This window comes from Podarcis pityusensis, assembly GCF_964106645.2.
Source record: "Podarcis pityusensis genome assembly, chromosome: 8".
Taxonomy (NCBI): domain Eukaryota; kingdom Metazoa; phylum Chordata; class Lepidosauria; order Squamata; family Lacertidae; genus Podarcis; species Podarcis pityusensis.
This window is the reverse complement of record NC_138033.1, coordinates 82262182-82279517: the sequence shown is the minus strand read 5'-3', so window position 1 is coordinate 82279517 and position 17336 is coordinate 82262182. Positions and strand designations below refer to the sequence as shown.

The 17336-nt window shown below is 46.2% G+C and overlaps 1 protein-coding gene and 2 long non-coding RNA genes across 3 annotated transcripts in view; 1 reads left to right on the top strand and 2 right to left on the bottom strand.

Moving 5' to 3' along the window:
• Positions 1-10847, bottom strand: part of LOC308483580 — a 97415-nt gene extending 86568 nt beyond the window's left edge. The window contains exons 1-2 of the long non-coding RNA XR_013989698.1: positions 8496-10847; positions 7232-8126 (exon numbers count right to left, since the gene is read on the bottom strand). This is a non-coding gene — a long non-coding RNA (uncharacterized lncRNA). The remainder of the gene's footprint in view (positions 1-7231; positions 8127-8495) is intronic.
• Positions 1-17336, top strand: part of ALDH2 (aldehyde dehydrogenase 2 family member) — a 32714-nt gene that overhangs the window by 14358 nt on the left and 1020 nt on the right. Inside the window, exons 4-12 of the mRNA XM_081017438.1 lie at positions 453-532; positions 3956-4067; positions 6313-6441; positions 7021-7134; positions 10854-10956; positions 12101-12285; positions 13134-13298; positions 14587-14744; positions 16362-16476. Coding sequence (XP_080873564.1) covers positions 453-532; positions 3956-4067; positions 6313-6441; positions 7021-7134; positions 10854-10956; positions 12101-12285; positions 13134-13298; positions 14587-14744; positions 16362-16476 — 1161 coding nt within the window. The remainder of the gene's footprint in view (positions 1-452; positions 533-3955; positions 4068-6312; positions 6442-7020; positions 7135-10853; positions 10957-12100; positions 12286-13133; positions 13299-14586; positions 14745-16361; positions 16477-17336) is intronic.
• Positions 784-1891, bottom strand: LOC308483599. The gene is made up of 2 exons (XR_013989720.1): positions 1836-1891; positions 784-1741 (listed from the first exon to the last, which is right to left on the bottom strand). It is a non-coding gene; the product is annotated as an uncharacterized lncRNA (long non-coding RNA).

The following is a 17336-nucleotide window of genomic DNA, read 5'->3' as shown; positions in this document are numbered from 1 at the left end:
TTGCAGCAGACTTAACTTAAAGCTCACAATAACTTATAATAAGACTAAACCTTAACACTATATACAGAACACCACACCAGACAGAAAAGTGATAGAACGAGAAAGTGTAAAACCCATGCTCCTTCTGGCCCTACTATTATAGTCAGCATGACATTGACAGAAAGAGATAACAGAACCAATTTAAACCAGCTGTACTCAGCTTCTCTGAAAGAATAACCCAAACATCATGAAGTTTCAGCTTGTTTCTTTCACACAGAGAAGCTTCCAGAACCCTCTGGAATTAAGTAGAATATGAAAGATCTCTATACATCCGATCAATACTGTCTGTACTAAGAAATGCAAACTGACACCATCATGACTAGTCGCCGTCGATAGCCTTATCCTCCCCAAAATTATCTGTACCCTCCTTGAAAGCTATCAAAGTTGGAACGCTGATTTCCGTTTGTTCGCAGGCCCTGGAAACTTTGGACAACGGCAAGCCGTACTCGATCGCCTATCTGGTGGATTTAGACATGGTTGTCAAACACCTGCAGTAAGGAGTTGTAATCATGCATTGTAGGGGGTTAGATTCAATGACACTTTGGGGCCTCTTTCAGCTATACCATTATGTGATTCTATGTAGCCCTGACCGTTAAACAGGCATGGGAGGAACATGAGAGCATTGGAGTTTGGCGTGTCTGTCCTGCACAAACCTCATGGAAGTAAAGAGGAATTACACAGGAGCTGTTCCTGGTGTGGTGTGTGCGCTCAGCTGCATTGCTCACAGTTTTATATAGGTTCTGGAGATAGTTTGGAGGTTAGCTAAGAAATAGACTCCTGGTGTAGCTGTGAATAGCTGTTATTCCTTAGTGCTTTCCCTAAGAACCGGTGCTATAGACCAGCTCAGCTCTTGATTTCAGCAGACTCTTGGTTGCAACCAGTCACTCACATGGGATGAGTCTGATCTTTATGCATTTATACTGGCTCATTGAAAACAAAGTTAAGTATATATGCCTGTTGACAGATAAGAGCAATAAAAGTCAATAACTGCACTATGGAAAAAACCAGTGTAAGCACAGATGCCTATTCACGGATCAGAAGAAAAGAAAATTAATAAGGCAATATGGAACGCAACAGCTGTATTTATTTTGTTCTGTATTAAAACATTCAATGAATGGTCTCCAGGCTTTACCAAAATCATCTGAAACGCTGTGTGCATGCGTGCGCGCCACGCTCTTATTTTTTTTAAAAAAGCCCAATGATTTCAATCACTTCAGTCTTAATTTATTTGCTGTTGCTCTTTTTCATTCATCCATTCTTAGGGAATTGTCAGTGCTCCCCCAATACTTTCTGTCCTGAGTTTTAAGATCGTCAGGGAGGCTCTGCTAGCGGTGCCATAAGTGAGCGAGGAATGGGGAGGGGGCACTGGGGACACTTGCAGGGTCTTCTCCGTAGTGCCTCTCCACATAGGAACTTCTCCTGACCGAGATTCGATGGTCCTCCATGCCGTTGATGTTTGGGCATCGGCTTAAAGGTTGTTTATTTTGCCAAGCCTTTGGTAGTTATCTGAACACTTTTACAGGAATAGTATTCTCTTTGGGAATTGTTATTGAATTACAGTGGTACCCCGCAAGACGAACGCCTCGCGAGACGAAAAACTCGCAAAACGAAAGGTTTTTTCGTTTTCGAGTTGCCTCGCAAGACGAATTTCCCTATGGGCTTGCTTCGCAAAACGAAGCTTGCCCCGGGGACAGCGGGTCTTCTCTTTTGAAGCAAGGGGCGGCGGGGAGAAGCGATCTTCTCCCCGCAGCCCCAGGTCCGGGGACAGCGGGAAGCGCTTCCCGCTGCCCCCGGACCTCTTTTGAAGCAAGGGGCTGCGGGGAGATCGCTTCTCCCGGTGCTCCGAAGCGGGGCGGGGGGGCGGGAACACCTGCCCCAGCCGCCCCACTTCGGAACGCTGTTCCGAAGCGGGGCGGGGGGCGCGGGAACACCTGCCCCAGCCGCCCCGCTTCGGAACGCTGCTCCGAAGCGGGGCGGGGGGCGGGAACACCTTCTGAAGGCGGGCGGGGGGCGAAAGTCTTTGTCCCCCCTGCCCGCCTTCCCAGGGGCTTTTAAATCGCCCCGGACAGCGGAGAAGTCCTCCGCTGTCCCGGGGCGATTTTAAAATGCCGCCCGCCAGCATTTTAAGATCGCCCGGACAGCGGAGAAGTCCTCCGCTGTCCCGGGGTTTTTTAAAATGCTGGGGGTGGGAAGAAAAGCCCTTGTCCCCCCCCCCCCAGCCTTCAGAAGAGGTCCGGGGACAGACTGTCCCCGGACCTGGTCTGAAGGCGGTTTCCCTAGGAACGCATTAATTGATTTTCAATGCATTCCTATGGGAAACCGTGCATCGCAAGACGAAAAACTCGCAAGACGAAGAGACTTGCGGAACGAATTAATTTCGTCTTGCGAGGCACCACTGTATAGAGGTAAAGGTCAAAGGACCCCTGACCATTAGGTCCAGTCGCAGATGACTCTGGGGTTGCGGCGCTCATCTCGCTTTACTGGCTGAGGGAGCCGGCGTACAGCTTCTGGGTCATGTGGCCAGCATGACTAAGCCGCTTCTGGCGAACCAGAGCAGCGCACGGAAACGCAGTTTACCTTCCCGCCAGAGCGGTGCCTATTTATCTACTTGCACTTTGACGTGCTTTTGAACTGCTAGGTTGGCAGGAGCAGGGACCGAGCAACGGGAGCTCACCCTGTTGCCGGGGATTCGAACCGCCAACCTTCTGATCAGCAAGTCCTAGGCTCTGTGGTTTAACCCACAGCGCCACCCGCGTCCCTGTTTTTGAATTATACATTGTTCTAATTGCTTTATGCGATTTTATTGTGTTTTAGTATGGTTAGCTGGGTGGGGTATAAGAACATTACACGAAGAATTAAAACAATAGGCCTGTCAATTTCGTAACAACTTGTGAAGAGCCGGCTGGATCAGGCCAAGCGGGGCCCATCTAGACCAGCATCCTGTTCTCACAGTGTCCAACCAGATGCCCCAATGGGAAACTGGCAAGCGCATAGCTGTCAATGTTTTCCTTTTTTTAAGGGATTTCCCTTATTCCGAATAGGATTCCTCGCAAAAAAGGGAAAAGTTGACAGCTGTGGGCAAGCAGGACCTGAACACAAGAGTGCTCTCTCTCCTGCAATTTCTAGCAACCCTTGCTGCCTCTGACTGTGGAGGCAGAGCTTAGCCAACTGGGCTAGTAGCCATCGATAGCTTTCTTTTCCTTCATGAGTTGACCCAATCCTCTTTCAAAGCCATCCAAGTTGGTGGCCATCACTTCTTCCTGCAGAAGGGCGTTCCATCGTTTAACTATGCCCTGCGCTGATGTCTATGGAATGTGTGTGTGTGTGTGTGTGTGTGTGTGTGTGTGTCAAACTGATGTGACAGCCCCACGGAGGACCTTAAGGTCCATAAATAGTAACACCCTAGAGGTCCCGGGCCCTAAGGAAGTCAGATTAGCCTCAACCAGAGCCAGGGCCTTTTCAACACTGGCTCCGGCCTGGTGGAACACTCTGTCTCATGAGACCAGGGCCCTGCAGGATCTGATTTCTTTCTGCAGGGCCTGTAAGACTGAGTTGTTCCACCCGGCGTCAATTTGATTCCCCCTCTTTCTTTTCCTTTCTCCTTCTGTGATGGAACTCCTATTTGGGGACTTCCCTGGCTTTTTTCTGGCCCATATAGGACCAGTCTGGAAAGTTAGCCTTGGTGAAGACTTGACGTTTTCATCCCGCCATAAAAAGTTTTGGATTTGAGTTTCCATTGAAATGAGGCTGTATTTTTATATTTTGATGTTTTAATGTTGTCTTTTAATCTTGTTTTTAAGCTGTATTTCAATCAATTTGTTTTTATATCAGGTGTTAGCCGCTCTGAGCCCGGTCTTGGCTGGGGAGGGTGGGGTATAAATAAAATTTATTATTATTATTAATTGTTCTCCATCAGGTACTATGCCGGCTGGGCTGACAAAATCCAAGGGAAGACCATTCCTCTCGATGGGGACTTCTTCACCTATACCCGTCATGAGCCAGTGGGGATCTGCGGACAGATCATTCCGGTAAGTAAGGGCGCTGCTGGAAGATGGAAGCAGGTCTGCCCCCAGAGCCGGGGAAGCCAGAAGCTTTTTATGTTCTGCTCGCTGCCTTCTCTAGGTTTGGGCACCATGCCCAACATGCCCACCCTGTCATGCCACTCTCCTCCCACACACAAGCTCCTGTCAGTGGGAAAGGAGGAAGGAGGAGTTTTTAGAAGACTTTAAAAAAAACACTTTTCTCCTTCAGTATTTGCCCCAGATGTAGCTACAGGGGTACCTCGGTTCTCGAACGTAATCCGTTCCGGGAGACCGTTCGACTTCCGAAACGTTCGAAAACCGAGGCGCAGAGGGCTGGCTGCAAGTTCAATTGGAAAAATGGAAAAACACGCAGCAGAAGCGAGGCACGTTCGAAAACGGATGCAATTACTTCTGGATTTTTGGCATTCGAAAACCGAAACATTCGGCTTCTGAGATGCTCGAAAACCGAGGTACCGCTGTACTTTGTTAGGTTTGTCATTATTATTATTATTTTATGCTGTATTTTTTCCATGCTGTAAGCCACCTTGAACATGGTTTTAACCATGGAAAGGAGGCATAATAAATAAAACGATGTATGCAGGCATGTACAGTGGGACACTCGGGTTGCGAATGTGATCCGCGCGGGATGCACGTTCACAACCCGCAGCGATCTCAACCTCGCACGCGCAAGTTGTGATTCGGTGTGCATGCACAAAGCGTGATTTAGCGCTTCTATGCATGCGCTGAAACCCGGAAGTAACCCGTTCTTGTACTTCCGGGTTTCAGTGGTCCACAACCCAAAAAAACACAACCTGAAGCGGCTGTAACGCGAGGTATGACTGTACTCTCAGGGACTTTACCCACTCAGCTCTGTTTTCTCGGGGAGCGCCCTCAGATCCCTTGTGCCACCTACTCACTCTTTCTCACTGTACATAAATAAAACGCACTTATTGGGGGAGCCCAAGATGGCGACGGCTTGGCAGGCAGGCTTCGGAGCTCCGCAGATAACAGGACTGTAGTTGGCGTTGACTGCCACCCAGGGAAGTAGTTTTTCCTTTTTTACTTCTCTACTTTTTAACTTACTGAGATTCTGGCAGCACCTTCTTGTCTATGCTGTGGGAGACATCCTGGGCAAGTTCTGTGAAGCATCCTGGGCAGGCCGCCAGCTGCTAGCTATTAACCACCAACTCCCTTCTATACCTTGTTTCTGAAACTCCTGGCAGCCTCCACACAGAGAAGCTCCTAAATTGAACAAACTGGGCACTTTCTATTCTTTTCTCTCTTTTTTGGTTGGGGAAACCTCTCCTTGTTTACTCCCCACGGTGACGCTATGCCTGCTAGTAAACGCCACAGGGACCCAGAGGATGTAGCTGTCTCACCGGTTCCCAAACAATCTAAAATAGAGGACTTTTTAAACAAATCTGCTTTTACAGTTCCAACAAAAAACCGGTTTTCTCCTCTTGAAGATGATTGTGAGTGTGGGGAGAGTATTCAAGGTGAGAGCGTGGAACTGGATCCAGCAATGGGGCAAGCTGATCCTGTGCTCCTCAGAGAGGAAGGAATAACTAGTAGGGAGAGCACCCAATTAACTCTAATTGCAAGAACGGTTGAGCATATCTTCCAGCAAATTAGAATCATAGAATCATAGAGTTGGAAGAGACCACAAGGGCCATCGAGTCCAACCCCCTGCCAAGCAGGAAACACCATCAGAGCACTCCTGACATATGGTTGTCAAGCCTCTGCTTAAAGACCTCCAAAGAAGGAGACTCCACCACACTCCTTGGCAGCAAATTCCACTGTCGAACAGCTCTTACTGTCAAGAAGTTCTTCCTAATGTTTAGGTGGAATCTTCTTTCTTGTAGTTTGGATCCATTGCTCCGTGTCCGCTTCTCTGGAGCAGCAGAAAACAACCTTTCTCCCTCCTCTATGTGACATCCTTTTATATATTTGAACATGGCTATCATATCACCCCTTAACCTCCTCTTCTCCAGGCTAAACATGCCCAGCTCCCTTAGCCGTTCCTCATAAGGCATCGTTTCCAGGCCTCTTGACCATTTTGGTTGCCCTCCTCTGGACACGTTCCAGATTAGAGGTATTGCCTCTCAAATAACCCAGTTATCCAAAGAGGTCCACAGTTTATCAGTTAAAAAAAAATAAAACGTGTGTCCGTCCGTCCGTCTGTCCCCTCCCAGATTCCCTCCTCTTCCTGTGTTTCCTCGATGTTGATCTGGTCCCTTTCTCTTTATTGCAGTGGAACTTCCCGCTGCTGATGCAGGCTTGGAAGTTGGGGCCCGCCTTGGCCACAGGGAACGTGGTGGTGATGAAATTGGCTGAGCAAACGCCTCTGACTGGCCTGTACATGGCCAGCCTGGTCAAAGAGGTGAGCGAGGTCTCTGGGGTGACTATGGGAATAAACACTGTTCAAAACAGAACGTGTTGATATGCTTAGACTAAAGGAGTAAAGTGGAAAGGATAAAACCAATTAGGATGCGGTAAGGAGATTAAAATTCAATAACATAAAGATTGCAATGAGAGTACTGAAATTAAAAGTTAAGGAGGTCGAGGTGTGGTGGAGGGGAGTGATAGGGTGGGGTGATGGGAATTCACGAGGGGGGGGAGGATATAGGTTTATATATGTTTATGACAGTGTGTTTTTTCTTTTGTATTGGAATGGTATCTCACCCTTTTATGTAGTATGAAAATTTAATAAATAAAAATTTAAATGTTAAGAGAGAGGTCTCTAGGGCTGCCACTCTCTGCTTCGTTCTTCACCCTTCCTTGTCCTGCTCGCTGACTCGGACGATGCGTGAGCTCCAAACAAACCCTTTCCCCTTCTTTTCCTTGCCTGGGTGCTCAGAAGACATGGAAGTGCTGAGTTCTGAGCACCCTGGCAAACCTTTGATTTTTGGAATGGACAAGACTATTGTGAAGATTTTCACTTGTCTTTATAAACCTGCAGGCTGGATTCCCACCAGGCGTTGTGAATGTGATAACTGGCTACGGGCACACTGCAGGGGCGGCCATTTCCTCCCACATGGAAGTGGATAAAGTCGCCTTCACTGGCTCCACAGAGGTGAGGAATATCTGCATGTACGAATCTTTCCCTTTTCTCCCTCCCTTCTGAAAGGTGTAGGATAGGTCACACCCTGTGCCAGATCTGTAAAGTAGACAATTATTTTAATGTGCAGTTTCATTTCAAAGTGCATACAGTGGTACCTCGGGTTAAGAACTTAATTCGTTCTGGAGGTCCATTCTTAACCTGAAACTGTTCTTAACCTGAAGACCATTTTAGCTAATGGGGCCTCCTGCTGCTGCTGCGCCACCGCTGCACGATTTCTGTTCTTATCCTGAAGCAAAGTTCTTAACCCGAGGTACTATTTCTGGGTTAGTGGAGTCTGTAATCTGAAGTGTATGTAACCTGAAACGTATGTAACCCGAGGTGCCACTTGTTTTGGACTTAAGACTTTTACTGATTTCTTTCTTTTTTAAAAAATAAAATTACAGTCATACCTTGGATCTCAAACGCCTTGGCCTCCCGAACAGATCGGCTTCCAAACTATTGAAGCCCGGAAGTGAATGTTCCGGTTTTCGCACGATTTTCGGAAGCCAGATGTCCAGCGTGGCTTCTGATTGGCTGCAGGACGCTCCTACAGCCAATCGGAAGCCGTACCTTGGTTTTCGAACGGTTCCGGGAGTCGAACGGACTCCCGGAACACATTCTATTCGAGAACCAAGGTACGACTGTATTATACTTTGAAATATGCCCAAATCATACTTTATGTAGGTAAAATGACCTTCAAGTCTAATAGTTCCTAAATTTGCATTGTAAGAAACCACAGGAGAAGGAGGGTGCTCTTGTGCTCAGATCCTGTTTGTGGGCATCTGCCATTCCCAGTGGGGCATCTTCTTGGCCAGCATGAGAACAGGATGTTGGACTAGATGGGCCAGTGGCCTCATCCAGCAGGCTCTTCCGATGTTCTTCTAAACTGTTCTTTTGTTGAAAATCACAGAACGGTTTGTGTAAATGAAACCACGAGATACAGTTATATCCAGTGTAATATTAACCTAAGGTAAAGGTAAAGGGACCCCTGACCATTAGGTCCAGTCGTGACTGACTCTGGGGTTGCGGCGCTCATCTCGCTTTATTGGCTGAGGAAGCCGGCGTACAGCTTCCGGGTCATGTGGCCAGCATGACTAAGCCGCTTCTGGCGAACCAGAGCAGCGCACGGAAACGCCGTTTACCTTCCGGCTGGAGTGGTACCTATTGATCTACTTGCACTTTGATGTGCTTTCGAACTGCTAGGTTGGCAGGAGCAGGGACCGAGCAACGGGCGCTCACCCCGTCGCGGGGATTCGAACCGCCGACCTTCTGATCGGCAAGTCCTAGGCTCTGTGGTTTAACCCACAGTGCCACCCTCGTCCCTTAATATTAACCTAGCAACATACAGTTAAACCATTGGTACAATACATAATCACAACACAGAAAGGCTGCTACAAGCTGCCACAGGCTCTTTTGGAGTGCAGTGAAGCCAGTAACAACCCTGTTTCCTATGATTTTAGAATTTCACAGATCAGTTGGTTTACGTAGGCATAGTGGCAGATCGCATTTAATAACCAAGCTGCTGATAAGAAAAAGAATCGCAAATAAAAAAAGCATACCCTGAAAATTATGGTGATAGATAGATTATTTATTACGGTCGGAGACCTGCTTATAAAACACACTTGGGGGTACAATCCCAGAAGGAAAACAAACATTTAAAACAATGTACAACAATAAATTTAAAATTTATAAATGCGATAAGCGTATAGACACTTAAAACTTTAAGATAAGCTACTGCAGAGAGAAGACCCAGAGTCACCCATGGAACCGAGTTTGGGGATTTTCTTAACGAACTAGTTTGGGTTGGGGGATGGTCTGTGCCTATAGATCTGTACACAGAATCTGGCGACCATCCGGGTTGTCTTATGATCTTTGCCTAACAGGAAAAGGTCAATTTTTTGCTTTTCTGGGAGGTCAGCAAGCCTCACCAGCAGGGGATCAATGGTCTCACTACGTGCCTCTTCATAAAAGGGACATCTAAAGAACAAGTGCTCTGGGCTTCCTATCTCCCCCAATGAACAGGCACAGAGTCTGTGAGCATATGGGATTTTTTTAAAGGATCCTTCCAGGACTGTTGAGGGCAGAGCCGAGCTTCTGGCGAGTGTAAAAGCCCTTGTATTTTTGGATAAAAAAAGAGATATGCTGCAGGTGCGGCTATATATATATCGATTTCTCCAATTTTATAGTCAGGGCACCTTGAGCACTCCCATTGTCTCTCAGTGTCTATGATTCTTTGCCTGACCATAGCTTTTGCCTGGCCCAACCCCAGACTTAGAAGGGCTTGAGGGGCAAAACCCAGTTTCCAGAGGGTGTTCAGAACTGCAGTCTGCCAGCCTGACTGGAATTGGTCACAGAGGATCAGTGGGGCTATTCCTCGGGGGAGCAGATTCAGTGTCAGCCATTTATAGATTGCTGTTAGGTGGATATAAGCCTCCACTCTCATCATCCCCGTTTCCAGTCTAACCCATGCGTTTGAAACGCATCTGGGGACTTGTAGGAGAGCTCTAAGGAGTTTGGATTGAACTCTCTCAAGGGGGGAGAAGCCAGAGGAAGGCGGGCCCAGAAAGGATCCATAAATGGTGAATATATTTTTGTTTCTGTGCTTTTATTACATTTTCTTATTTTTATGGTGAATTTAAACTGATTTTATCTCTCTTGTATTTTTGTGACCTTAACACCACTTGGAGGCTATGTTGCAATAATATAGGCACGTCCAACTTCCAAGAGATTGCAACCTATTCCCTCTATAAATAAACTGGCAGTGATCTACCCATTTGGGAAGATGAGCCAAAGTTGTTGAGCACTGGTCTTGAAAGACCTACATTGGCTCCCAGTACATTTCTGAGCACAATTCAAAGTGTTGGTGCTTACCTTTAAAGCCCTAAACTGCCTCGGCCCAGTGTACCTGAAGGAGCATCTCCACCCCCATTGTTCTGCCCGGACACTGAGGTCCAGCACCAAGGGCCTTCTGGTGATTCCCTCACTGCGAGAAGCGAGGTTACAGGGAACCAGGCAGAGGGCCTTTTCGGTAGTGGCACCCGCCCTGTGGAACGCCCTCCCACCAGATGTCAAAGGAAAAAACAACTACCAGACTTTTATAGTAGACATCTGAAGGCAGCCCTATTTAGGGAAGCTTTTTAATGTTTGACGAACTATTGTATTTTAATATTTTATTGGAAGCCACCCAGAGTGGCTAGGAAAACCCAGCCAGATGGGCAGGGTATAAATAATAAATTATTATTATTATTATTGAGCCTTTTGTGAAGCCACCTTAACTAAGCTTTTAGCCTAGGGACTGAGAAGCTGCACATCTTCCAATGAGAGAGAGTCTGCTAGCTCACTCTCTTTCTGTTCTTCTTCTTGCTGTTCACCTCCCGGTTTCGCCCAGCTATTGTCTTCCAAACTGTGCCCCTCAGCAAACCATTGTTCCAAATCAACACTACTCCACTGCTCCTGTGGAGTTTCAGGATCCTGGCCACGAGCAGGGGGAGGGGGAGGCTGCTGCCATTCCTCATCAGAGTTGTACTCCCCAGCCTGGTCTCTGACACCAATTGAGGAGGTCCACTAGAGGAGACTCCCCACCCGTTCCCCAGCCCTCCAATCTAGAGCTAAGCCTGCCACACCGTGGTGGTTCCTTAAGCCAAGCCTATTTTTATACCAAACAACGAGCTTGCCTGTCTTTCGATTTCTAGGTTGGGCACCTGATCCAGAAGGCTGCAGCAGAGAGTAATCTGAAGAGGGTGACCCTTGAGCTTGGTGGAAAGAGCCCAAACATCATCATGTCTGATGCCGAGAGTAAGAGACATTTCCCTCTTGAGAGGAGTGGGTTTGCCCCTGCGGAGCGCGGGATTGGCTGGTGACACTCTGGGCCTTCCTTCACCAGGAGTGCGACTCTTAATAATTCTTTAGTGTTTAAGATAGTTTTATTTATAAATCCATGACATCACAACATAATACGTTACATAGCTACACTTTAACGTAACAATACAGCACGCAACGATTTAGAACAAACTAAAAGATAACTTTCCAAAAGACACAAAATGTGTCCACTGGGCATCAGGAACTGCTTAGTCTGGGAAGTATCTCAATAATGACTCTAATCAGAAAGTTTTCTGGAGAAGTGGTGATTGTACTTCTCATCTCTAAATGGCCACTTACATCCACCCCTCATAACGTTAGGTATTTGTGCATATTTTCAGCTAGCGCAAGAGGCCAGATTTTGAACCACCATCCCTGCCATGAGAACTTCATAGAGGACTTCCACTGATAGGTTAGCTTTAGCCAAGTAGCGGCTATCAGTTACAAGGGTAAAGGTAAAGGAACCCCTGACCATTATAAGTCCAGTCATGGCCAACTCTGGGGTTGCGGTGCTCATCTCGCTTTATTGGCCAAGGGAGCCACCGTACAGCTTCCGGGTCATATGGCCAGCATGACTAAGCCGCTTCTGGCAAACCAGAGCAGCGCACGGAAACGCCGTTTACCTTCCCGCCAGAGCGGTACCTATTTATCTACTTGCACTTTGACATGCTTTTGAACTGCTAGGTTGGCAGGAGCAGGGACCGAGCAACGGGAGCTCACCCCGTCGCGGGGATTCGAACCGCCGACCTTCTGATCAGCAAGTCCTAGGTTCTGTGGTTTAACCCACAGCGCCACCCGCGTCCCTTTAATTACAAGAGTAGTTCTTTGTAAATGAAGCCATTATTGTTTTCAGGAGATAACGAGAGAAGGGACAAGACAAATAACCTGGTTAACAGTGGCTGCAGTCTCCTGAAACATTCTGACCTATTATTACACATGTACCACAGAACAGGGCCACCCCACGGTGGATTCATGCAACATATCTTAGCTGGGGTGATGTGTTGGTAATTCTTAATGCTCTTGAAGGCTGAGATAATATCTTTCCAGATCTCCTGACTTGTGGCTTCCTTCTCTCCTCCAGTGGACTGGGCTGTTGAGCAGGCTCATTCTGCCTTGTTCTTCAACCAAGGGCAGTGCTGTTGTGCTGGGTCCCGCACGTACGTCCAAGAAGATATATATCACGAGTTTGTGGAGCGGAGTGTGGAGAGGGCCAAATCCAGAGTGGTTGGAAACCCATTTGACCACAAAACGGAGCAGGGCCCTCAGGTGAGAGCACAGAGATTCCAGTTTGCCCTTATAAAACACATTCTGGATTGGAAGAACTGTGAGACATCCTAGACCGGAAGGAATTTCGCCCTGGCAAATGGCCCCCAAAAGAGCTTTCAGTTTATGTATATTTAATTCATTTTTAATACTCCCCAGATGGCTATTATTACCATGATAACGCAAATGATGGCTCCACATGTGTGTTCACAGCCAATCTGGAGGCAAGGATGGGGAGGAAAGGAAAGGAGAGAGAGGGGGGGGAAAGCATTTGCTGTAGCCAAGAGACTGGGGGCGAAGGGACACAGTCCACCCACAACGTAAGGCTCCCCAGGGGGCCACGGCTCACTGGTTGAAAACCACTGATCTAGAGCAATGTTTCCCAAACTTGGGTCTCCAGCTGTTTTGGGACTACAATTCCCATCATCCCTGACCACTGGCCTTGCTAGCTAGGGATGATGGGAATTGTCAACGTGTATATTCAACAAATAAAATATTTTAAAGCTTGTTGTCTACCCAATCCCAAAGGCAGTTGATTTAAAATAGGGATGGGGATCTGGCAGTCCCTTCCAGATGTTATTGGTCTCTCAACTCTCGTCAGCCCCAGCCGGCTTAATCAAGGATCAAGGAATGCGTACAATGAGAGCACCATGGCTTCCCCAGCCCTGACAGATGACATTGTCAGAGGATATTCATAACCTCATCAACAAAAAGTTGATGTCTTTCATTCTGCCTGTAGAATCGCTGTTTGCGTATGGGCATGTACACATGATGTTGTGTTAAAAGTTTATTTTTCTGTATTCTGAGAAGGATTGAACTGACTTGCCATACTATGCTTTTTTGTCTTCTAGGTGGATGAGACTCAGTATAAGAAGATCCTTGGATACATTGGTACTGGGCAAAAGGAAGGTGCCAAATTGCTCTGTGGTGGCAGTCCAGCTGCAGACAGAGGTTATTTTATCCAGCCAACCATCTTTGGAGATGTGCAGGACAACATGACCATTGCAAAAGAGGAGGTCAGCAGCAAAATGTTTTCCTGTACTTGTTAGTCTCTGAATAACAGTGCTGTGGTTAGAGGGGTCTACGCGATCCCTCTCTTTTTCTCTCCTGCTGTATTGGTCTGTGACTCAGAGCTACCATGGTGGCCTCCAGAACCGACCAACCATCCTCTTTTATCTGTACATTCACTTATGATTTACTTAAAATTACCTGTTATGATTTTTGTTGTAGCGCCCCGTCTCACTTTGAGTGCTGTTAGCGCAGAGAATGCAAGTTGCACTTTTGGTTTTTACTGAAAATGTCATTGTTTTATTTGCTTTGTAAGCAACTTTGGGGTTTTAGTCTAATCAAGCAGTATATAAATCTTGTGGAGATAATAAAATAAGATATTTCTAATCCCAAGACTGTTTACAACACAAATGCCAACACAAATATCAGTACTGTAAGAACAAGAACAATCTATTAAAATGCAATTGAATCATTTAGTACAGTCTCAGACACTTCTCAGTGGTTTGATTGGTATCAATGACCAGCAAAGGCCGGAGTGAATAGGAGGCACAAAAAACTGCAGAGTTTGTACTTGCCTTTTTTTGTGGGGGGGAGATGATTCTATATGCTGGGTGCAAGGACAGAAAAGGCCTTTCCCCTGCTTGCTACCAGATGGCCAGCATGGTGTAGTGGCTAAGAGCTATGGACTCGTAATCTGGTGAACCGGGTTCGCTTCCCCGCTCCTCCACATGCAGCTGCTGGGTGACCTTGGGCCATAGCTGTTAACTTTCAGATTTGAAAATAAGGGATCAGCAACCTCGAAAATAAGGGATCAACAGCCTCACCTGTCCCGGGGACAGTGTATGGGATATATAACAATCCAGGATAGCAGCGGGAAACGGCACTGGAATAAGGGAATTTCCCACAAAAAAAGGGAAGGTTGACAGCTATGCCTTGGGCTAGTCACACTTCTCTGAAGTCTCTCAGCCTCACTCACCTCACAGAGTGTTTGTTGTGGGGGAGGAAGGGAAAGAAGGTTGTTAGCCGCTTTGAGACTACTTAGGGTAGTGATAAAGCGGGATATCAAATCCAAACTCCTCCTCCTCCTCCTCCTCCTCCTCCTCTTCTTCTTCTTCTTCTTCTTCTTCTCCTCCTCCTCCTCCTCCTCCTCCTCCTCCTCCTAATCCCTACAACCAGGCAGGACTATATGAGGGAGGGCATTCCTTCAGGTAACCAGGTCCCAAGTTGCTTAGGGATTTATAAGATCCTGTCTGCCAAACCTATCTGTTTCCATATGCATCCTGCTCTGTCTTACAGATATTTGGGCCAGTTATGCAGATACTGAAATTTAAAACCATAGAGGAAGTCATCCACAGAGCAAACGACACCAAATATGGCCTCGCGGCAGCAGTTTTCACCAAGGACATTGACAAAGCAAATTACATTTCCCAGGGTCTGCGTGCTGGAACCGTCTGGTAAGAGGCTAAACGTTGGGGAGCAGTCACCAAATGCTTTAGGAAATGCTGTAGGAGGAGCACCTGCTTGGCAGGCAGAAGGTTATAGGTTCTGTCCCTGGCATCTTCTGGTATGCCAGGAGCTCCTGACTTGAAATCCTGGAGAACCGCTGTCAGTCATGGTAACAATATTGAGCTAGAGCAGGCATAGGCAAACTCGGCCCTCCAGATGTTTTGAGACTACAGTTCCCATCATCCCTGACCACTGGTCCTGCTAGCTAGGGATCATGGGAGTTGTAGGCCAAAAACATCTGGAGGGCCGAGTTTGGCTATTCCTGAGCTAGAGGCACCAAGGGGCTATGAATTAGCTTTCTATGTTCCTCTTTTCAACGAACTTTCGAAACTGTTATGTATTGCCAACTGTATGACATTCTTCAGAATTTAACTTCCTAGCTGGTTTAACTTTTCTACCCTTTTTTTGGGAAACAATTTCCTAGTCTTTGTGGCTGACCAGAAATGTCAGATGAGTGAGAACCCACATGGACACGAGGCTGTATTATTTCCTTTGTTTTTTTTATTTTAAAAAAGTAAAAAATAAAATCAAAAAATATAAATACATTTGCATAAATGTACACATTTTGTTGCATATAAGCATATAACTTAATTAAACAATTAAATAAAACAATCAAAATAATGTCATTTTTAACTTGTAAACTGAGATATATGAGAGAGGATGAATGTCAGAGTAATTACATTTACATTATGATGTGCGATTGCATTGTGATGTTTAGATTGGTGAACACAGGCAAATATTTAAACCAGTAACAATTCAGAATTTTACGTTTCAGTATCCATTCTTTTTGTCATTGGTTACATTTATCAAATGGAGAAATAACAGGCAGTGAAAGTATTACTTCCTTTATTACTCTGTTCATGAGTCTGCCGGTTTAACAAAAGTTCCCTTCCTCTCCTCCTCAAATGTGAAATGCTGGAAGTTTACATCTCATCTTCTGTATTCAAACCTCACAAACAAATTAGTGCCTGTTCTCCAAATTTATAGGTGCCTTGGACAAGGCCTGCAGTGTTAGACTTGGTATCAGGGGGACAAGAAATGAGATTACAGTGGTGCCTCGCAAGATGAAATTAAACCGTTCCGCGAGTCTCTTCGTCTTGCGGTTTTTTTGTCTTGCGAAGCACGGCTATTAGCGGCTTAGCGGCTATTAACGGCTTAGCGGCTTTAAGAAAAAGGAAACAAACTCACAAGAACTCGCAAGACATTTCGTCTTGCGAAGCAAGCCCATAGGGAAATTCGTCTTGCGGAACGACTCAAAAAACGGAAAACTCTTTCGTCTTGCGTGGTTTTCGTCTTGCGAGGCATTCGTCTTGCGAGGCACCACTGTACAGTGGTACCTCAGGTTACAGAAGATTCAGGTTACAGATGCTTCAGGTTACAGCCTCCGCTAACCCAGAAATAGTACCTCAGGTTAAGAACTTTGCTTCAGTATCTTAGGTTAAGAACAGTTTCAGATTAAGAACGGACCTCCAGAATGAATTAAGTTCTTAAGCCGAGGTACCACTGTAGTCTTCTGTTATCTAAATGCTCCAGAAATAACTCCTAACCCCCAATGTCTCCTGCAGGATTAACTGCTACAACGTGTTTGGCAGCCAGACACCATTTGGTGGGTACAAAGCATCTGGACAAGGACGGGAAGGGGGAGAATATGGTCTCACGCCATACATGGAAGTAAAAACGGTGAGGATCTGAAACTCTCATCCTAGTTTGGTTTTTAAGTATTTTGAAAACTGAAGCTTTTATTTTGCATCTTCCAGTAGAGAATGGCAAGGACTTCCAAGTAGTAAATAAAACTTGTCTTGCTTATGGGAGAATTGACGGTATTTCACTTTGTACAGAGCGGAATAAAGAATTGTCAAATGTTGCTCTCCTTAGTCCACCGAACACTGGTTTTGTAGACATAACATGAAAGCATGTCTTTCACTAACTCTGGCTTAGACTGCAAACCATGGTTTGTCTGATCTTCTTTCCCAATATTCCCAGAGAATCCCTTGATGACATACTCAAAGGGGAGAGGAATTCCCAAACCATAGTTCAGGCATAACACTAAACCACTGTTTGCCTGACCTAGGTGGCAAGCTACCTTCAAAACCTAACAGCAGATTATGGTATGGTGGCCATTGTGGTTCAGATGGTGTTGGGTCAGGCCTCATGACAAATCATGGCTTGGCAATATGTCTAAACCGTGTTCCTATTTTCAATAAATCATTTTTTGCTGATGGCAACCTTTTAGTTGTGAACAGAAAACTGGGCTTCCATACCTAATGGTGGCTGCATCTGTATGCAAGTAAAATTACAACTGGACAGGACAAGAGCAGTACCTCTTGAACAAATAGGCTCCAAACATTACTGTCTTTAAGTGTTGTTTGTAGGGTAACATTGAGCTAATGCTTTGGTATGCTAGGTTATCGTAGAATTCCTACCTTGGATCATAACGAAAATGTTTAGGCACCTTTTAAGTACCTGCATGGAAGCATTTCTTATTATGTAAAGAAAGCACTGGAATTCTTCTACTTTTGAAGAATTGATACCCACCTTTG